Genomic DNA, 22,620 nt, shown 5'->3' with positions numbered 1-22,620 from the left:
CAGTCTGTGGATACAACTAGATGGAACTAATACAGACAACAGAGACATCTAGTGGTGGAACGTGTTCATTTCAGCAGAGTTCAAGCTGCTTTTAGCTCCAATACAAGTCAACTCCATCTGTCATTTGGTTCTTCATCACTTCAGTGATGTCGTGTGATGTTTCTGATGGAAGCTGCTCTGTATTTGTTCCTCTGGATCCTCCACTAAGTTCCCCACCTGTCCAATCATTTCTCTACACCAACAGCTGTTTGACACAAGACTTTACACCCAGCAGCTGCTCACAAACACACTCTACACCTGACTTTTATTGATGCTGGAAATATTTATTTGAAGTATCTGTGAGGTTACAGACTAGAGAGAAAGAAAGAAAGAGATCAACAGATATTCTGCAGATTGTTTGTTCTGGAGGATTACTGCACAGGACGAATCTTCATGCTGATGGTCTTCAGGGAGTAGTTAGAGCCCTTCCAGTGGTTCCACTCCACTCCTATGTGCGCCAGAGTGTCATCAGCCCCCCAGCGATAAACCCCGTTGGGGTTTGCTCTATGACAGTCGTTGTACCAGAACGCCCCCAGGAATTTTCTGGCACAGTTACGGCTGCTGGGGTCCTGGTCTTTGTCGAAGGTGGAGAACTTCTGTCCGTTGTGATAACTCAGGGAGTCTCCTACAGAAACACAAGAAAACAACAAGTGTCTGATCACAACACTACTGCTAATGACACCATACTATATAATGTTATATGACTATTAACACTACAACTGTCACTACTAATACAGTACTACTGCTATGGCTACCACTTGTACAAATACTTCTAGTACTACTAGTACTGCATCTGCTGCTGCTACTGTAACATAACAACATACAGTATGTCATGTAGACAAGAACTGCAAAAGGTTGAAGGGATATAAACACTTGAAACCTGCTGCGCCTCATTTACATTGTTTCCCTTAAATGTGTTTATAAAAACCAAAGCTTCCATGTAATTAATAAAACATGAGCAGACCACAGATTTGTTGTTACTGACTTGAAAATCTTTGTGAATCTGTCTTTAGCTGAAGGAATCAAACAAATAATCCAATATAAGGACAGAAATCTTCAGTGTCTCCATGTGGAAACTAAACATCAGAAAAACAAAACTACTACCTGCTAACAGTAACTGACCTGCTCCTCCATCAGTGAATCCAGACACATGCAGTGTGTATCCATAGGACTCTGGATCGATGGAGAACGAGGAGTAACGAGCAGACACTTTGTTTCCACTGAAGTCCTCCATGTCCACCAGCACCTCGTACTTTTTCCTCAGAGTCAGATGGAAGAGACTCTCAAGACCTGAAAACACACAAACATGAAGTCACATCAGAGTTTAATGTTTGTTTTTATGAACAGTTTCATGAAGTCACATGACTGTTAGTTTGGTTTCATTTCTCACCGAGCCAGTACTCTCCAGCAGCGATACCAAAGCCCTTCTTGTACTGATCCCAGGGCCTGTAGAAGTTCACCGAGCCATCCATCCTCCTCTGGAACACCTGGGGGGGGGGGGTTAACTCGATAAACACAGGATCTCTGACAGCTCATGATTTATTGTGAAGGTCCAACAGGAAGTGTTCATACTGAAAAACACTCAGCTGTGACTTGATGACTTCAGTTCAAAAACTCACCATCCAACGTCCTCCGTCTGAGTCCATGTCACAGTACACCTACACACAAACACTCTCATTAGTAAATATGATCCTTTAGTTAAAACTACATTCAATCAATCAGCAGCTGCCACGTCTTGAGGCTGAAGTATCTTAAATTGATAAAATAATGATAAAAACATTATTCCAACAATCATTTCACTCAATTATATACTGTTTGTGATGCATTCAAGAGGTTAGGTGGTTTTAAATTACAAATAATTTTTCTTTATAGGGGGTAGGGGTAGGGGGACCCCTCTCAATTGTGTATCCTTCAAAGTTTTCTCCTCCATTTTAAAACATAACCAGACACCCATGGTGAGGAGCGCTGATCTTTCTTATCCTAGGTTTGGAAGAAAAATATATGTACTATCTAGAGTGTATATCAAAAATGCTGCCCAATAAACACAAATTAGCAAAAAGAAAGTCTTATGAAAAATGTGTTGGTTCATAAGGTCAAAGAGAGGTTGAGTGGGTCAGTTGACCACAAATACTGTTACTTTATTATGAAACCTTAGCACTTAGCACAGTTTAGCTAAAGTAGCTAACGTTAGCCCATATGTACACAAGCTGCAACTCTGGGCTTCAAACTGGTTTCAAGGCAAACTAATGGGTGACGTCACACCTTGCTACATCCATCTTTATATACAGTCTGTGTATCCAACCAGTAACATGACTTCCACCAGTTATATCTGCTGGTTTAATAGAATCAACCTGAACTGTCTTCACATGGTGACTCATCTTTGAACCAACATCTTCTAACTGAGTCCCAGAGAGGATGAAGTGTACCTGGACAGCAGACGTGGCTCCGATGGGATAGATGGTGTACACTCCGCTGGGTCGGGTGCTGTCATGGTGATAGATGTCACTGCAGTCCAGCGGGAGGATGAGAGGTAAGCAGGAGGTCAACACTGGAGCCAGCAGGAGGAGAACCACTGAAACCAGCTGCAACAGAAACACAGCAGCAGACACAAAATAAACTAAAAGTAAACTGAGTGGAAGATTCACTCTCCAATTTAGTTAAAACAACTGACTGTATTTTGGCATTTTGTGGGTTCTTACACAGAATCACAGAGTGAAGCTTTAAAAGTGCAAAAATACAGAGAAAATAGAGAAAAGTAAACTGTAAGAAACTCTTGTCACCACCATAAGCGGAGCAACCGCTGGGGCAGAGGGGGCGGCCGCTCCAGGGCCCACGCTCAGTAGGGGCCCGCTGGGGACGTAGAGCGTGACCCAATTCGCAAGTGCAGCAGGAATAGTAGAGTTTAACTCTCTTTACTTTTTCAATTCTTCAGTTCTTATCACTATGGGTTTAATCCCCCCTCCAACCACAATGTGGAGTAGCGCTGTCTGTATTTCTGCTCCCTGCCTCTGCGGGAAATGAAGACTGCAGAAGCATTCATTCAAAGTTTATGACTAACTTCGCTGAAAACGCTGAAACATGTAATTTCCATAACTTATGGAAATTATGTTATGTACTGGATCTTGTACTGGGACTAACAAGTCATTTTTCCCAGTTTTGCATTTATAAGTGGTTCAGTCACCTGCTGACTGTGTGTGATTTGAGAATGAGCCTGTGTAGAAGCTCTGTCTGCTTGTCTGAGAATTCATTCATGGATATAGAAAACAAGAGTAAGCTGAGTCTTTGATACATGCAGTGATTCTTTTTGACATGAACAAAAACTCTTAAAGAATAAAGAAATTCATATGAGTTACGTATCTACAGTATATGTGCATTGTTTCTTTTTGATGAGACCATAAATACGCTGTCATTCCAGAGTTTTTCTAATTGAATGTAATGTGGTGTAACCTTATTTCTTTATAATGACCTGTCTGACCACACTGCTATTATAAGTGCTTAGTGTCAGACTTAATTTAGCTAATCTTGATAAATGTGTAGGGTCACAAGATGATAAAAAGTATAAAATAGAAAAAAAGACCAATTTCTGTTCATTTGTTTTTAGATTTTTCTCTGATTGCACTGCTCTTTTCTTGGGAAATTCTGGACATTCTGACCTTTTCAGGGCTCAACAAGGATACAAACATCCATAATTAGTCTTTATTACTTAAATTTTGGTTATGAAGAAATCAGTCATAATGTCAATTTGTTGTTTAACTCCATGTTTACCGCATCTCAGCACCTGTCTGTGTCACTGCCTGTGGTGTTGTAGACTGCTGTGTCTATTTTATGTCTATGTTATTTCTGTGTAAGAAAGACATGTTACTGAGACAGAACACCTGGCCTGTTGCTGTCGGTCAGCGGTGGTGCTGAACCGTCAATCAACACATGTAGAGCACCATGTTCTGTCCTCAATGCTGAAACATTTGAACGTGACCGGCAACTTGTTTTCTTTTTTGTTCTTCAGAACAAGCTTGTCTGACAAAGTGGCTTCACTGTATGTTTTCTTAGACTCAGGCTCGCTTGGCTCAATAAGTTATAATTTGTGTTTATGGACAGGATATATCAGCTATTTTACAGTTGTGAATGTTAAAATGAATTTATCAGAAGGGCCCCTCCAAAATGCTCTGCCCCCTCTGTGCTGAGAGTCTAGCTCTGCCCCTGGTCACCACAGACTGTTTCAGAGAATCTGACAGAAACTACTGATCAATATTAATTCAGTCAGGTGTATAAAGACACAAACTCACCTTCATCATCAGAGTTCTGCTGAGAGGATCTGATGAAAATCTTGATGTCAGTCAGTCAGGACGCTCTGATGTGTCTGAGCTGTATTTGTACCCCAAAGATTAATAAATAACTGAACAGCTGCTGCTTCACACTGATAAAACTATTTACTGAACAAGTGGAAACATAATGTCCTTGAGTGTCTGTGTCTCTGTTTTCATGTTATTTTCATTGATCCTAAATTTAAATTGTCTCCTTGTTTTTCCAACATCCCCTCAAAAAAGATCTGCCTTATAGTCAGTTTCTTATGGATAGACGCATCTGTACAAGAGATGATCATTTTCAAATAGAAGCTCACAAACTGTTTGATCAGTTTCTGATGAGAGGGTATCCACGACATGTCTTGGATCAGGCATTTGCAAAGGTTCATGAAAAAAACAGAAATGAATTAATCACCAAATGTAAACCAAAGCAAAAAAAACTTGCTTGTGTGTTTAATACTACCTGTTCACCACTTGGGTGTGAGATATGTAATGTTGTGAAAAAACACTGGAACATTTTATCTGTTGATGACATTGACAAAGAAATCTTTAACTCTCTTCCTCTTTTCTCTTTTTCAGGAGCAAAGGATGTTCTGGACACTCTGGTACACACAGACACACAAAAACCTCCATCCACCAGGGACGTCTGGACGATGCCACAGGTTTCCTCTCTTGCTGAAATTGTGCTGCATGTTCTAAATGAAAAAAGGTGAACACTGTTACCAGCTTTGTGACCAAAAAACAGTACACAATTTAAAAAAAAAGGATAAAATGCAGGTCTAGTAATGTTTTCTACCTTCTAGCATGTACCAAATGTAGAATCCAATATGTTGGAAAAACAAATAGACAACTATCTGCTGAGCTGATCCTAAATCAGCTTTTGCAAGACACTTTGCAGACGGCAATCATTGTATTTGGGATTTGTCATTCTGTGGCACTGACATGATGATTTCTAATCGTCATGGTTGAAATATGGATCAAATTTCACTACAGTGTGAATGCAGATATATCTTCTACCTTAAAACTCTGCATCCTGTGACCATACACAGGCCAGACATATACCAGGTTTTGACCTTTGACCTTTGTCTTGTTTATAATAACACAGACTTTATTATCGTAATGCCTTGCTCTATAATAATAAATACAAACTGTAAACTAATTGTGTGACTGTGATTATTTTCATAAAATATTGGTTAAAATGAATTTTTATTGACACACTTTTTACTTTTATTTAACTACATTTTTACACGAGTAATAGTACTTTTACTTGAGTAAAATCTATTATTTGTTACATTTGGATAAAAATGAAGTCAAAAGTCTTCAAGTCAAATGTTAAAACATGATTCATTGGATCAAAGAACACAAAATGTCAGAGCTGCAGCTGCTGCTTCACACCAATAAGACCAGTTCTAGATGTATAAATATCTGTGTGTGTGTGTGTATTGACACTGCAGGATCAAAATGTTTTAATTTCAGCTTTCTTCAGTTATTAAGTTTCTCTTCATTTTACATGCTTCTGTCTTCTTTTGTTCTTAAAGTTTTTAATGTTTATGGGATGTTTTATCAGTGACCTTAGCATTTCCACAGCTACAGCAGTTTTTGGCTGTTTGTTTTCACAGCTGGAAGGTTCCCATTAAAGTCAGTTATCCTTAAAAAAAGGTCAATTTAATCAGGTCTTAATCAGAATCACTCACACTTCTTTTTTCTGTAATGTTCCTCGATAGAACTGAAAGATTAAAGACAAACTAGCTCAGAAGGCATATTTATGCTCAGTCTACATTTAATGTTATAATTCTGATTATAAATCAGAAGCTGTGTTTGGTTCTGTTCATGCTCGGCAGTTTTTCATTAACAGTCATTCAATGTATTTACATTCTGTAATTATCTCTATATAGTTTTTATTGTTCTGCTGTTCCAAAGGTGGTGAGAACAGACCCCCAGCCTGCAGGACTGACCTTTGTAACCCTCTGAATGGGGTTGATCAGTGATACTCAACTCAAAAAGACCTTTTAAGAGAACATTTCTGACCAAACATCCAAAAATTATGGCCTGAACTAAAGGCCGGAGAAAGACTAATTAATCATATATAGATAAACACGTTACATAGAAAGTCACCTTGAATGCTTGAAGTTACAGACATAACTGTTGAATTTATATTTGTTCATCTGGTTTGATTTCCAAAGCTTTACTGTTCAGTCAGTTTTTGCACGACAGCCACCAAACCCTCACTGAGTGGCACTTTTACCCCCACTTGCCTTTTTGTCACATTCTAATTTGAAAGAAAATGTTCTCTGTGTTTTGAAATAACTGACTTGACCTTTTGTTCTTTATAATCATATTGAGTATATGTTTGCAAAACAGGGCATGACCTGGATTAGGTCTTTAACACTGGATTTGGAAATGTTTGTTAGAGACTCCATCTGTGTCACTACAAGGCTAATAGCCATTTGTCCATGTTGGTATTGAAGCTAAGGGGACTGGGTGTGGATGAGGGGCCCGATTTGGAAAACTTTGTCCCCCAGTCCATAATTCCTAATGGCTGGCCCAGACTGGAAGGACTTGGTCTGTGCTGGATAGACCATTGTGGTTGATTTTAGTGTGAATTCATATCTGAAGGTCTTGGACTGGAGGTTGCGTCTTTTTGGGGGCTCTGATCTAAATCTTTTGGGGCGTCAGTCTAAAATCTCGCCTAGGGCAACAACATATTCAGGGCCGGCCCTGTACCCCTTTACTCCCTGCTCACTGTCGCTTAGGAGTCACTGATTGCAGGACAGTCTGATCCAGGACTGATCCACCTACTTGCTGTCTGAGGGACAGTGAAGACCCTCCGAGCTCACAACCACAACCTGATCTGTACTCTGTTACTGCTGAGACCCACAGTGAACTCCTGGCTGCCTGCTAACAGCCAACTGCCGGCCCAACATGACGCCCCAGACCTGCCAAGACGACTACATACTCAACATCATAATGATATTAATAACACAAAACCAAGTACTCAAGTACTGTACTTAAGTACAATTTTGATGTACTTGTGCTTTACTTGAGTATTTACATTTGATGCTACTTTATACTTCCACTTCACAACATTTCATGTCTGGAAACAGTTTTTTTGTGTGTGTTATTTTTATTGACACATTATACATAGTAACATGTATGTTGCTATGAAATCAATACCCAAAACCAGTAAAAGTAAGTAAGAAAAGTTCATCCTGGCCATGTGTCGAGGACACAAAAGCACATAACAACACATATCATCCACAAGTGACTATCAATTACAGCCCCACAAAATTAAAAAAAGAAAAAAGGGGACCCAATCTACAAATACACACAAATAAGGTTAAATCGAGTCCAGATATTGCAAAAAAGGACCCCAAGATTCTTCCCATTTATGTAGACCTTTTAAACTTTTAAATCACAGTTTCTCCATATGGATAACCAAAGCAAGTTCATGCAGCCAGTTTTTAAAGCATAGTGGAGTTGATGTCGTCCAGTCTTTGAGAATAAGTTTTTTTGCTATTATGATGCCCATCAATAAAGCTGTTTGAATGTGTAAAGGGAAAGTCAACGAGTCCTCTGAACATCCAAAGAGAGCCAAGTCCCTGCCAGGTGAGAAGGTCCTGTGGTAAACCCCAGAAAAAAAAAAAAAAAATTCTTGACCCTCATGGATAAATTAACGGACAGTCCCAAAATAAATGCAACAATGTGCCATCATTCAATTTACATTTATCACAAATTGTAGAAACAGAGGGCTAAAATTTATGTAACATGACCTTAGAGTAATGAAAACAGTGAATCACTTTGAACTGAATTAACCTATGTCTGCTGTTTATTGAACAACTATGAACACAGGAAAGTGCAGTACTCTATATTTTATCAGTCAACACAACATTGATTTCCCTCTCCCAAGCCGTCTTGATAGAGTTGACAGATACAGAGTCTTTAGAAAAAAAACTCACAAATTTAGTCATAAGTTTCTCACTCTCTGGTAAAAGAGAAAGCAATTCCAACAAAAAAAATTTGAGTGAGGTAAATTGTACTTTATGCTAAACCGAGCAAAAGATGCAAACTTGTTGTCTAAATAGAAGTCCTTTATGCTCTTAAGCCCTTTTACACACCATGTAGCAAAAGTGTTATCTAGCAATGCTGGAGTACAGGCATGGTTATTGCAGAATGGTGTATATATCGAAAAATTAGGGACTTTGTACATATGTTTGATTTGAGTAAGAATCTTCAGTGAATTTCTGACAACAAAACTATGACTTACTGATTTAATAGCAGATATATCTCAGCTCTAATTTTAGCCATAAGGGAGCAGAATTGAGTAATTCATGATCTGGAGAACCCCATTTCCAGTATGCCAGTGCCCAATAGTAATATTTAAATACCGGTCGACCCAAACCTCCATCCAGAGTGGGTCTAAATAAATGTTGTTTTGATAATCTATGTTTTTTATAACCCTAAATAAATTCTAAAATAATTGTCTAACTTTTTTAAAAAGTCAGCTGAGAGAAATTTTACTGAATGATTTAATGTATTGAAAAAGATGAGGAATACTCACTTCAGGATTCATTAAGGTAACAAGTAGATCATCAGCATACAGCGAAACAAGAAACCAGCTGGAATACCCTCGATGTAAGGATGACTTCTTAACCCAAATGCCAAAGGTTCTAATTCTATATTAAATAACAGAGGGGACAGACAGTCTCCCTGTCTCACTCCCTGATGTAGACTAAATGGCTCTGATGAGATATTATTTGTTATGACAGAGCATTTAGGAGAGCGATAAATAATTTCAATCCAGTCCACAAACGTCTTCCCAAATCCAAACCTCCTTAAAGTTTCAAATGAATAAGGCCATTCGATAGAGTCAAAGGCTCTCTGGGCGTCCAATGTCATAACAGCAGCTCGAGTGTTTGTGTCCCAATCAGAATACAAAATATTTAACAAGTGACGCACATTAAAAAAGGAAAGCCTGCCTTTTGTCCACTCTACTGCTGTGTTTTTTAGATATATATTGTATAGTCTGAATATACGTTCATATTTCTATCTCCAGTGGATTGGAAATGTGTTTTACTACTTTAGGGGAGATGTCAATCAAAGACAGTCTATACAGGCTCACACACTGCTAAGTAGAGGGGCCTCTAGGGGCCTTTAAACTGGGAGAAGCAGAAGAATTTAAAAATGTATTGTTACTATATATATATATATATATATATATATATACATACACACATATATATACACACAAGGGATTTTGCAGCCTTTAAATGTTTATTTCATAGTTGTGCTTTCAGGATGAGTTAAAAGCAAAACAACAAACAAAAGGGAACTAAAGCTAATCAACCTAAAATTACCTATTTAAACATAAAGAAACAAAAATCACTGACATAACTCCTAACTTAACAGAAACAGGAGGAAAGATATTTTAAAAAATGCCATCCACCCCTACAGACACTGGGCTGTTAAATATATCTACAAAGTTATTTACAATACTGTACACAGTGGGTCAGAGAAGCAGAACAACAACAGCAACAACAACAACAATAGATACATGACTAGCAACAGCAGGAACAGCAGGAGAAGGACATCCCCATGTCAGTGCGGTCCATGGGGTTTCCTGCGGATGAGAAAGTACAAAGAACTCCAGGGAAGAAGTCAAGTTAGTAACATGCATTAATGGTAAATGAATACATACAGATGAAGAGGAGGAGAGAGGAGCTCAGTGCATCAATGGAAGTCCCCCGGCAGTCTAGGCCTATAGCAGCATAACTAAGCCTACTCTTAGAGAGGGTAGAGAGGGTGTCTGCCCCCCGGACCGAATCTGGAAGATGGTTCCACAAGAGAGGAGCCTGATAGTTGAAGGTTCTGCCTCCCATTCTACTTTTGGAGACCGTAGGAACCACCAGTAAGCTGCATTCTGGGAGCGCAGTTTTCTAGTGGGGTATTAGGGTACTATGAGCTCTCAATAATTACAGAGATCAGTGGCATAGAACCAACAGCAAGCATGCCAAAAGTAGTTACAAAAAATGACCAGCAGGTGTCGCACTGAGTGAACCTCCTCATCAATAGGTTTGTACACTCAATGTCTCAAAAAATAAATAGAAATGTGGATATGTTGACAGCTAGACAAAAAACAGGCATCTATAGATGGGCATTTATACAGTGACTAATCTACACAGACAGTGAACATCATATGAAGCAGTAAATCAGTTTGGGACATCTGATCCAGTTAGCAGCAGTTAGAATCAAGCTCTCACTGGACAGTGGCCTCCATCAGCTGTGATCATGTGGAGCCACTTGATAACTGGCAAAACACACTCAATGTAATTCTGCAGACCGGTTAGAGACTCATCCTACCTGATAGGAAGGGACTGCTTTACAGCTATTATGGAGATAGGACGAATAATTTCCGCCCACTATTAACTTTGTCGATATACATTTGACATTTGAATATTGTATTGAGATAGACTTGAAAAAGTCCAAACCTATCCTTGAATCTACTTAAATTTTGAGAATGCTACAGGAGGCGTTCAAGTTCGTTTCCCATACAATATGTTATGTCAACACTGTACTGATAGATGTTGACATTTCTGTGAGTGTACTGAGAAGTTACACTGCTGGTCTTGAAGAACTCAGAGACGCCTCGCGCTGATACACCAGAAGACTACGAAGGGCCAGAGTGCATCTCATGTTCATGAACATTTTGTTCCTAGACTGAAAATGAAAAAGTAATAATTATTACACAAATAATTATACATCACACAAACATCAAGCACAAAACAGCATAACAGTTAGACTAATGTAATTTCCAAAAAATAATATAATTAAGATGGTTCTATTTTTTTAAAAACTTTTTTTTTTTTTTTTAAAACAACCATCGTTGCCCAAGCCAGTGTTTGAGAATTATATATATATAAATGTTTCAGCTCATGTTTCCAGACTTTACAAACTTGCCAGGGTTACAAAATACTTACTTGCAGTATTATAAAGTGCTATGCAGTGTTTTGGCATCTGAATAGTCTCAAAACGTATCGATCTATCCCTCGAACTGGACTTCTTGTATCATATTTCATCATCTCACTGCTACCTGAACCAACATGCCAACACTAATACAGACCATTTTTGGTCTGAACAGGGTTCAGACAGATATTCAGTCTGGTAATAGCTCAGTACATAAAAAGCACCAAGTCTACATATTTTTGAATAATTCAATACAGATGTACTCCTCCTGATGCAGAGAAAATCAATGTCACTCAGTCAGTTTGATCCTGCAGGAACAGATTTATCAAAAAATATGAAATAATTTGTGTTACAGTCCTAATTGCTAATTATTCAGTTATACAGTTAACAAGGACTTCACAATGAAATGCTTAAGTGACTTTTTAAATACAAAATGTAAATATTTATCTGACTTACCAATACAATAGCTGCTTTCTGGTGAGTGAGTAATTTAGTCCTAGATGTGTCCAAAACACATGAATATGAACTTTTGGAGGCACTGAACCACTTCCTGATTTTAAGATCTTGCTGACATCACCAGTGATGTCATGGGTTAGACCAAGTGTGAGGGAATTTATTTTATTTAGTTAAATGTTTGGTTTTGTATTTATATTATTTGTACTTACTTTGGTTTATGATAAGGAACAATGCTGTTGTTGATGTGTGTGTAAACAATGTTAACTGATACAAGTGACATTGTCATTCACCAGTTATTGGTCTAAGGGAAAGGACACCCCTGATAGAAATATGGTTCTGTCTAGACAGATTTCAGGGCATATTTAAAGGGAGAGATGTTAGTTTAGAAGAGAGCAGAAATCAAAGAGGATGTCAGCGTAGCTGTGTGAAGGTAAGTTTGATTTTGCTTGTTTTCATTTGGTAGCCTCTGAGTCTGTCACTTATCACCTTCCTTGATACTCTGACAAAGCTTCCTCACAGGTAAAACTTTATCTCACAGTAAAACAGCAAATAATTGTACAAAGCCAGAAAGGGTGGCAGAAATGTTTCGTTTTTCTTGTTTCCTATCTTGTCGATTGTCTTTTTGATCCAAAATCCTTTAGGATTTAATTTAACGTTTAAATTGTATTGCATGTAAATGAAGAGATTTGCTTTTTGCCCATTATCTATTCATATAAGACAATAAACAGAACACTAGTGGGTCAAACAATGAGGGAGGGAAAGGGAGAGGAGGGGTGAGAGACAGACGGTGATCAGTAGATGCTGAGTGAAAGGGAACAGGCAGCTTTACATTACGGTGCTGTAATATCTCTTAACTACAGTCCTTTCATCCCCACGTCCAAACTGTGTGACTGTCAGCATGTGTGTATGTAATACTGTAAGTCAAGGCTGATAATTAGTGTGATTACTGCAAGCGATCACACTATTGTAGCAGCTCGCAACAGTAGAGTTGGCACATGTGCACCTGGACAGCGGCATATGACTTTGTTTTTTTTTCCTCACCCATCTTCATCCAGCAAATCACTAGTTGAGTTCCTTTTTGTTTGGCTTGGTAGCATTGTCAAAATACATTACATTTCCAATCAGTTTGAATTGTGCTATATGCCCTTGCTTTTGGTATTTGGTACCGTGTCATCCAATCACAACATCAAACAAAAAGCTATTTTGTGTATATATTTTTTACTCAAATTGTTTTCCTGAAGTGAATTTAATTCCATTGAAATGTAAAAGGCATAGGACTGAAGATGCAGGAATTAAGTTTTGAAATCAGTTTTGCTAACTATTACATCTGTACTGTCGCTAAAATAATGTCTTGTTTCAGCAGCAAGTCAACATTTCTGGGAGCGGAGCTGGACTTGTGATTCTGATGCTCCAAACTACACAGTGAGTTTCATTTTTACTTTGTTTTATATGACAACATGCCCAAATAACTTAATTCTATGTCGATAATATCCCATCACTGTCTGTGTAGTGTTGAGTACTTGTAGATTTATTACTCTAGTGGTCTATATGAAACACATCAGCAATCTGCAGCAATATCCCAGTCCTTCAGTGTTGCATTCCTGGACAGATGCAACACTGAAGTGTGCTATTTATACTACTACGGTCTATGATACACATTGTTTTTGTTTTTCAGGTGGTTCACAGGGATGTAAACTTGATAAACACACAAAATCTCTGATAGCTCATGATTTATTGTGAAGGTCCAACAGGAAGTGTTCATACTGAAAAACACTCAGCTGTGACTTGATGACTTCAGTTCAAACACTCACCGTCCACCATCCTCCGTCTGAGTCCATGTCACAGTTCACCTACACACAAAAACTCAATTATTTGTCTCAACAAGACCTACAAATCATACACTGACATCCCTGACCTAAATCCAACAGGAAGTCCACAATTCACTCATGAAGGTATGACTTTGTGCCAATTTTGGACCCCCAAGAAACACTATCTCCTTCTAGGGCGTTAATAGTATCGGCTTCAAACCTTACTACATGACTTATCACACTGTGCTGAACAACAGTTATTAAAAACTTTGTAATAACTCAAACGGTTTAGATTTTATAAGCCCTGAAAGTTGGAGTGCCACATCGCACGTTACAATGTAAACCAATGGGGAGGGAATCTCTAGGCATGGACTTTGTGTCAAACTGAGGCTTCTGACGTCTAAACTATAAGTCTGACCACTTTCAAACCTGTATCAATGGATTCACGACAAAAATTCCTATTATAATGTGATTTTCAATAAGATTTGGTCAAAGTCATGGGATTTATGAAGATATTTCCACTAGAAGACTGCTCTGAAATCCTGCTCTCAATCTGACAGGGAGAAGGAGGGAAGAAAGGCGGGGGATGGGTGTGACAGTTGAATGTAGCTCAGTTTTATAGGCTATAGCAGAAAGGTCTATATACTTACAGTACATTATACATCATACATCATACAAACTTTGTATGAGGTTTGGGGTTATTATCATTTATTTTACAATGATTGTAGGTCTTATATGTATAATCAATAGTGGGGATGACCTATGAGGGGAAGGGAAAAAATGGAGTGAGAGTGACAGTTTGGTGATAAAGTGCTGCAGAAAAATAAAATCAAAACTAAAATTTGTAGCTCTGAGCTGCAGTTTTTCCTTCATCAAAGTACGACTTTGTGCCAACTTTGGACCCCGAACAAACGCTATCTCCTCCAAGGGTATTAATGGTATCGACTTTGAAACTTTGATCCATGACTTATGACACTGTGCTGAACAAAAGTTGTTAAAAACTTTGTAATAACTCGAACGGTTCAGATTTTATAAGCCCTGAGAGTTGCAGCGTCACATCACACCTTACAATGTAAACCAATGGGGAGGCAATCTATGGGCATGAACTTTGTGTCAAACTGAGGCTTCTGACGTCTAAACTATAAGTCTGACCACTTTCAAACCTGTATCAATGGACTTGCGGCGAAAAACAAAAAAATTTGATTTTTAATGTAAGATTTGGCCAGAGTCATGGGATTTAGGAAGATATTTCACATGAAGAGTACTCTGAAATCCTCCTCTCCAACTGCTCCTGGTGATGTCACTCCCTCAGTGCTGTAACACATGACACAATACACACTCATTATCAAATCAGAGGAGAAAGAAAAGACTTTAAAACTCACACTCTAATATCTCCAAAACAGTAAAAGATAGAAAAAACATGTAAATTCAAGATTTGTAGGTCAAAGTCTCGTGACTCATTTAAAGTTTAAATGAAGTTTGTATCCAAAACTATGTGGAAGTAGTAAATGATCAAAAAAGTGTGAGTTTGCTCACACTCTCCATTCAAATATATGAGTATTTTTCTGTGTCCAGCTGCAGTTACTTATTGTCTCTACACACCTGACAGTACACATGTCAATCAAACTTTGACCAGGTCATGTGGGTTAAAAGTCTATACTTTTCTAAAAACAGACTTGATGAAAATGAGGAAATTAATTTCTTTTACAACCAAACTCATCAAGAGTTTTCAATTTACTAATTGAAATTCAAGTGAATGGGCCAAAAACTTGCTTAATTTTGATGCCACAGCTGTGAGCGAGACAGAAATGTCTCACCCTGCAGAAAATTCTCATCCTCACACTGTTGAGGTTTGATGTTTCACCATGACAGAGGAAGTTGCTATAACTTTATTGTACATGCTCCAGTCTGCACCAAACTTTACATGTTTGATAAGAGTACCAGCCTGAACACGTCTACATGACAATATTCCATCAGTGATGCAAACTGGATGAATAACACCCTCTACAAAATTTCAGTGAAGCAGCCCCAGCAGCAGGCAAAATAGTGGACAAAGGAAGTGATGTTTATCTCCTTCTTGCTCTGTCTGAAAACAGCCGGGTCTGAAGACATCTACATGCCCGTGACAGAAGCCCTTCGACCGGGCCACGGCCCGACGTGCACGGAGGCACGAGGGCCTGTTCATCGCTGCTTGCAGCTTTAATTTCATTTATTATTATTTCTTATTTCCATAGTTTTGTTTATATAAGGCTTCATACAGAAACACATCAGCAGCTTTCTCTCTTCATTAGTTGAAAATAAGCAGTGGTGGAAGAAGTACTTAGATCCTTTTCTAAGTAAAAGTAGAAATATTGCCATGTAAAAATACTTAATTAGGAGTAAAAGTCCTGCATTTAAAATCCTACTTAAGTAAAAGTACAAATTTATTACCAGGTAAATTTACTCAAATGTAAAAGTGCTCATTTTAAAGAAAATCTGGCTGTGAATATATTAAATACATTGAATAAAGTAGGGGAGACTGGGGATGGTTGCAATAAGTCTTATTCCTCCAATCAGAGTCATGCTAGAGTGATGACACTCATGCTGCACGTGCTCAGTTAGACCCTCTCCCCACCAGGAAGACAGAAGATACTTTCAAAATCTGTTTCATGAGCTCACCTTTTGTATGAAATAATCAAAGCTTAGTTTGAATCATTGTTTTGTTGACTTCTGAGTGACACGGTTATCATGTGTCTGGGTCAGCGTGTCTAGCTAGCACATGATGTTCTGTCATGGCTGACATGGTCGCAACCGTCCCCAAACTAAGCAGCCATATTAAAACAGACCACAAAACAGTATTTTTAAACATAAACAAATCATTGTGATGAACATAATCATTAGAGTTAATAACACAATCATTTCATTATGTCATATTAATGTAATCTTACAGTAATGGTCCAATAGCAAATAGTAAGCCATTATCATTATTATTATTAGTCTTTATTAAACAAGGACCATGCACAAAAAACATTAATCTCAAAATGAGAAAAGATGATTTATGCCAGATTTAGCTATTAGCTAATTTCCATCTGCAGTTCCTGGACAGGTTCACTGAACAATCAACAGATAATATAAGCATTCATTTACATGCATCCGTTACATACAGTAGTCTCTATCACACTAACAGTTCTACAGACAAATCTAAAATCACACATCGACATATAAATACCAGCACGTTCATCCAGTACAACTATAGAATTAAAATTCATTACAATTTAAAACCTGAATCACTGTAAAATTAATGTTGACATGACTGGTTGCTCAGTATCCATTTTTGTTTTTTTGCACCGTGGGAAAAAGAATGAAAGTCTGTGCAGGTTTTCAGCTCAGCTGGAAGTTTATTACAATGTTTAATGGCTGTAAATGAAAAAGCAGATTGTGCAGAGCGATGTTTAAGTCTGAGTTTAGAACAGATCGAGAGGTCCTGCTCATTTGCTCAAATTGTTTGTAATTCAGTGAATAAATAAAATAAAAGTAGAAATAGTATTCTGTTTGTTTTTCAGTATGCCAAGAGTGAGCAAGACGGTTACTAACAGAGGGGTTCCCAAATATTACTGAATAAATAAATAATACTATTGTTGTAAAACAATATATATTTTCAGAATACTGTGCTTATTGAGACCAAAAGCTGAAGTTAATTAGTTAAATTTGATGTATTTTTAACATGCAGCTGTCCCCAGGTTTGTGGTCAGTTGCAACATCTAAGTTCTTCCATTCAAATAAATATTGTGAACGATATGTCATATGTAATCATCTTTAAGCTATTAGCTTAAAATAAGCTTAAAATAAGCTAATAGCTTGTAATATTGGATCATTTGAACATTTATTGAAATGAAAGCATGTGAGAAGTTTAGAGGGAAAAATCACTATTTGGTGGAGCTGTTAACAACTCATAGACATGTGAAATGTGACCCCGACTACACACTGCTTTTTGTAAGACATCAAAAGCCAAAAAGGTTGGTACTTGGAAGTAAGTACTTCAAAATTGTTCTTAGGTGCAGTACTTCAGTAAATGTAATCAGTTACTTTCCACCACTGTGTGACAGTGTGAGGGTTCATGTGTAGTTTGTGTCCTCCTGAAAGCTCAGATATACAGTCAGTCTGTGGATACAACTAGATGGAACTAATACAGACAACAGAGACATCTAGTGGTGGAACGTGTTCATTTCAGCAGAGTTCAAGCTGCTTTTAGCTCCAATACAAGTCAACTCCATCTGTCATTTGGTTCTTCATCACTTCAGTGATGTCATGTGATGTTTCTGATGGAAGCTGCTCTGTATTTGTTCCTCTGGATCCTCCACTAAGTTCTCCACCTGTCCAATCATTTCTCTACACCAACAGCTGTTTGACACAAGACTTTACACCCAGCAGCTGCTCACAAACACACTCTACACCTGACTTTTATTGATGCTGGAAATGTTTATTTGAAGTATCTGTGAAGTTACAGACTAGATCAGAGAGAAAGAAAGAAAGAGATCAACAGATATTCTGCTGTTTGTTCGTTCTGGAGAATTACTGCACAGGACGAATCTTCATGCTGATGGTCTTCAGGGAGTAGTCAAAACCCTTCCATGGGCCCCACTCCACTCCTACAGCATAGAGAGTGTTATCAGCCCCCCAGCGATAAACCCCGTTGGGGTTTGCTGTGTAACAGCCGCTGCCGTACCAGAACGCCCCCAGGTATTTTCTGGCACAGTTACTGCTGCTGGGGTCCTGGTCTTTGTCGAAGGTGGAGAACTTCTGTCCGTTGTGATAACTCAGGCCATCTCCTACAGAAACACAAGAAAACAACAAATGTCTGATCACAACACTACTGCTAATGACACCATATTATATAATATTATATAACTATTAACACTACAAATGTCACTACTAATACGGTACTACTGCTATGGCTACCACCTGTAAAAAATACTTCTAGTACTACTAGTACTGCATCTGCTGCTGCTACTGTAACATAACAACATACAGTATGTCATGTAGACAAGAACTGCAAAAGGTTGAATGGATATAAACACCTGAAACCTGCTGGGCCTCATTTACATTGTTTCCCTTTAAATGTGTTTATAAATCAAAGCTTCCATGTAATTAATAAAACATGAACAGACCACAGATTTGTTGTTACTGACTTGAAAATCTTTGTGAATCTGTCTTTAGCTGAAGGAATCAAACAAATAATCCAATATAAGGACAGAAATCTTCAGTGTCTCCATGTGGAAACTAAACATCATAAAAACAAAACTACTACCTGCTAACAGTAACTGACCTGCTCCTCCATCAGTGAATCCAGACACATGCAGTGTGTATCCATAGGACTCTGGATCGATGGAGAACGAGGAGTAACGAGCAGACACTTTGTTTCCACTGAAGTCCTCCATGTCGACCAGCACCTCGTACTTTTTCCTCAGAGTCAGATGGAAGAGATTCTCAAGACCTGAAAACACACAAACATGAAGTCACGTCAGAGTTTAATGTTTGTATTTATGAACAGTTTCATGAAGTCAGATGACTGTTAGTTTGGTTTCATTTCTCACCGAGCCAGTACTCTCCAGCAGCGATACCAAAGCCCTTCTTGTACTGATCCCAGGGCCTGTAGAAGTTCACCGAGCCGTCCATCCTCCTCTGGATCACCTGGTGTTGGGGGGGGGGGGGGGGTTAACTCGATAAACACAGGATCTCTGACAGCTCATGATTTATTGTGAAGGTCCAACAGGAAGTGTTCATACTGAAAAACACTCAGCTGTGACTTGATGACTTCAGTTCAAACACTCACCATCCAACGTCCTCCGTCTGAGTCCATGTCACAGTACACCTACACACAAACACTCTCATTAGTAAATATGATGCTTTAGTTAAAACTACATTCAATCAATCAGCAGCTGCCACGTCTTGAATCTGAAGTATCTTAAATTGATAAAATAATGATAAAAACATTATTCCAACAATCATTTCCTTTCCTGATGCACTCAATTATATACTGTTCGTGATGCATTCAAGAGGTTAGGTGGTTTTAAATTACAAATAATTTTTCTTTATAGGGGGTAGGGGTAGGGGGACCCCTCTCAATTATGTATCCTTCAAAGTTTTCTCCCCCATTTTAAAACATAACCAGACGCCCATGGTGAGGAGCACTGATCTTTCTTATCCTATGTTTAGAAGAAAAATATATGTACTATCTGGAGTGTATATCAAAAATGCTGCCCAATAAACACAAATTAGCAAATAGAAAGTCTTATGAAAAATGTGTTGGTTCATAAGGTCAAAGAGAGGTTGAGTGGGTCAGTTGACCACAAATACTGTTACTTTATTATGAAACTTTAGCACTTAGCACAGTTTAGCTAAAGCAGCTAACGTTAGCCCATATGTACACAAGCTGCAGCTCTGGGCTTCAAACTGGTTTCAAGGCAAACTAATGGGTGACGTCACACCTCGCTACATCCATCTTTATATACAGTCTGTGTATCCAACCAGTAACACAACTACCTCCACTTATATCTGCTGGTTTAGTAGAATCAACCTGAACTGTCTTCACATGGTGACTCATCTTTGAACCAACATCTTCTAACTGAGTCCCAGAGAGGATGAAGTGTACCTGGACAGCAGACGTGGCTCCGATGGGATAGATGGTGTACACTCCACTGGGTCGGGTGTTGTCATGGTTATAGATGTCACTGCAGTCCAGCGGGAGGACGAGAGGTAAGCAGGAGGTCAACACTGGAGCCAGCAGGAGGAGAACCACTGAAACCAGCTGCAACAGAAACACAGCAGCAGACACAAAATAAACTAAAAGTAAACTGAGTGGGAAGATTCACTCTCCAATTTTGTGAAAACAACTAATTGTATTTTGGCATTTTGTGGGTTCTTACACAGAATCACAGAGTGAAGCTTTAAAAGTACAAAATACAGAGAAAAGAGAGAAAATTAAATTGTAAGAAACTCTTGTGTCACCACCATAAGCGGAGTAACCGCTGGGGCAGAGGGGACGGCTGCCCCAGGGCCCACGCTCAGTAAGGGCCCGCTGGGGACGTAGAGCGTGACCCAATTCGCAAGCGCAGCAGGAATAGTAGAGTTTAACTCTCTTTACTTTTTCAATTCTTCAGTTCTTATCACTATGGGTTTAATCCCCCCTCCAACCACAATGTGGAGTAGCGCTGTCTGTATTTCTGCTCCCTGCCTCTGCGGGAAATGAAGACTGCAGAAGCATTCATTCAAAGTTTATGACTAACTTCGCTGAAAACTTTAACCAAAATATGAGCTTTTCATGTCTTTTTATGTGTGAGGTGAATGAAACTTGCAAGACGAAGTTTCAGCCGTCTGAAGCTCATTATGAGCTATTTGTGTTCCTGCATGGATGAGGCCAGACTATCCAACCTCACTGTAATGGACCAAACTAAACTACAGGCTTAGCAGGGACAACAATTGGTGAGTGAAACATGTAATTTCCATCACTTATGGAAATTATGTTATGTACTGGATCTTGTACTGGGACTAACAAGTCATTTTTCCCAGTTTTGCATTTATAAGTGGTTCAGTCACCTGCTGACTGTGTGTGATTTGAGAATGAGCCTGTGTAGAAGCTCTGTCTGCTTGTCTGAGAATTCATTCATGGATATAGAAAACAAGAGTAAGCTGAGTCTTTGATACATGCAGTGATTCTTTTTGACATGAACAAAAACTCTTAAAGAATAAAGAAATTCATATGAGTTACGTATCTACAGTATATGTGCATTGTTTCTTTTTGATGAGACCATAAATACGCTGTCATTCTAGAGTTTTTCTAATTGAATGTAATGTGGTGTAACTTTATTTCTTTATAATGACCTGTCTGACCACACTGCTATTATAAGTGCTTAGTGTCAGACTTAATTTAGCTAATCTTGATAAATGTGTAGGGTCACAAGATGATAAAAAGTATAAAATAGAAAGAAAGACCAATTTCTGTTCATTTTCTTTTTTAGATTTTTCTCTGATTGCACTGCTCTTTTCTTGGGAAATTCTGGACATTCTGACCTTTTCAGGGCTCAACAAAGATACAAACATCCATAATTAGTCTTTATTACTTAAATTTTGGTTATGAAGAAATCAGTCATAATGTCAATTTGTTGTTTAACTCCATGTTTACCGCATCTCAGCACCTGTCTGTGTCACTGCCTGTGGTGTTGTAGACTGCTGTGTCTGTTTTATGTCTATGTTATTTCTGTGTAAGAAAGACATGTTACTGAGACAGAACACCTGGCCTGTTGCTGTCTTTCAGCGGTGGTGTTGAACCGTCAATCAACGCACGTAGAGCGCCACGTTCTGTCCTCAATGCTGAAACATTTGAACGTGACCAACAATCTTTTTTGTTCTTCAGAACAAGCTTGTCTGACAAAGTGGCTTCACTGTATGTTTTCTTAGACTCAGGCTCGCTTGGCTCAATAAGTTATAATTTGTGTTTATGGACAGGATATATCAGCTATTTTACAGTTGTGAATGTTAAAATGAATTTATCAGAAGGGCCCCTCCAAAATGCTCTGCCCCCTCTGTGCTGAGAGTCTAGCTCTGCCCCTGGTCACCACAGACTGTTTCAGAGAATCTGACAGAAACTACTGATCAATATTAATTCAGTCAGGTGTATAAAGACACAAACTCACCTTCATCATCAGAGTTCTGCTGAGGTATGATAGATAGATGAGATATGATGAAAATCTTGATGTCAGTCAGTCTGGACGCTCTGATGTGTCTGAGCTGTATTTATACCCCAAAGATGAATAAATAACTGAACAGCTGCTGCTTCACACTGATAAAACTATTTACTGAACAAGTGGAAACATAATGTCCTTGAGTGTCTGTGTCTCTGTTTTCATGTTATTTTCATTGATCCTAAATTTAAATTGTCTCCTTGTTTTTCCAACATCCCCTCAAAAAAGATCTGCCTTATAGTCAGTTTCTTATGGATAGACGCATCTGTACAAGAGATGATCATTTTCAAATAGAAGCTCACAAACTGTTTGATCAGTTTCTGATGAGAGGGTATC

At 38.5% G+C, this 22,620-nt stretch overlaps 2 protein-coding genes across 2 annotated transcripts; both read right to left on the bottom strand.

Annotated features, from left to right (window-relative positions):
• Positions 1 to 410: 410 nt before the first annotated feature.
• LOC121887328 (microfibril-associated glycoprotein 4-like) lies at positions 411 to 13,577 on the bottom strand. Its single transcript, XM_042398059.1, has 6 exons — positions 13,568 to 13,577; positions 2,466 to 2,656; positions 1,659 to 1,697; positions 1,430 to 1,526; positions 1,162 to 1,329; positions 411 to 664 (listed from the first exon to the last, which is right to left on the bottom strand). The coding sequence occupies exons 1-6, from the start codon at positions 13,575 to 13,577 to the stop codon at positions 411 to 413; spliced, it is 759 nt and encodes a 252-aa protein (XP_042253993.1).
• A 4,468-nt stretch (positions 13,578 to 18,045) lies between these two features.
• Positions 18,046 to 20,811, bottom strand: LOC121887327 (microfibril-associated glycoprotein 4-like). Its single transcript, XM_042398058.1, has 6 exons — positions 20,738 to 20,811; positions 20,196 to 20,397; positions 19,377 to 19,415; positions 19,138 to 19,234; positions 18,870 to 19,037; positions 18,046 to 18,372 (listed from the first exon to the last, which is right to left on the bottom strand). The coding sequence occupies exons 1-6, from the start codon at positions 20,809 to 20,811 to the stop codon at positions 18,116 to 18,118; spliced, it is 837 nt and encodes a 278-aa protein (XP_042253992.1). The 3' UTR covers positions 18,046 to 18,115.
• Between the last annotated feature and the right edge of the window lie 1,809 nt (positions 20,812 to 22,620).

This window comes from Thunnus maccoyii, chromosome 20, assembly GCF_910596095.1.
Source record: "Thunnus maccoyii chromosome 20, fThuMac1.1, whole genome shotgun sequence".
In the NCBI taxonomy this organism is placed as follows: domain Eukaryota; kingdom Metazoa; phylum Chordata; class Actinopteri; order Scombriformes; family Scombridae; genus Thunnus; species Thunnus maccoyii.
This window is presented reverse-complemented; position numbering and strand designations above follow the sequence as displayed.

What these genes read in the sequence shown, in the direction of transcription:
- LOC121887327 (XM_042398058.1), bottom strand. Translation starts at nt 20,811, where the DNA reads ATGAATGCTTCTGCAGTCTTCATTTCCCGCAGAGGCAGGGAGCAGAAA. An exon ending in CAGACGGAGGACGTTGGATG is followed by an intron (nt 19,235 to 19,376) that starts GTGAGTGTTTGA and finishes CCCCAACACCAG; the next exon opens with GTGATCCAGAGGAGGATGGA. An exon ending in ATTCACTGATGGAGGAGCAG is followed by an intron (nt 18,373 to 18,869) that starts GTCAGTTACTGT and finishes GTGTTTCTGTAG; the next exon opens with GAGATGGCCTGAGTTATCAC.
- LOC121887328 (XM_042398059.1), bottom strand. An exon ending in CAGACGGAGGACGTTGGATG is followed by an intron (nt 1,527 to 1,658) that starts GTGAGTTTTTGA and finishes CCCCCCCCCCAG; the next exon opens with GTGTTCCAGAGGAGGATGGA. An exon ending in ATTCACTGATGGAGGAGCAG is followed by an intron (nt 665 to 1,161) that starts GTCAGTTACTGT and finishes GTGTTTCTGTAG; the next exon opens with GAGACTCCCTGAGTTATCAC.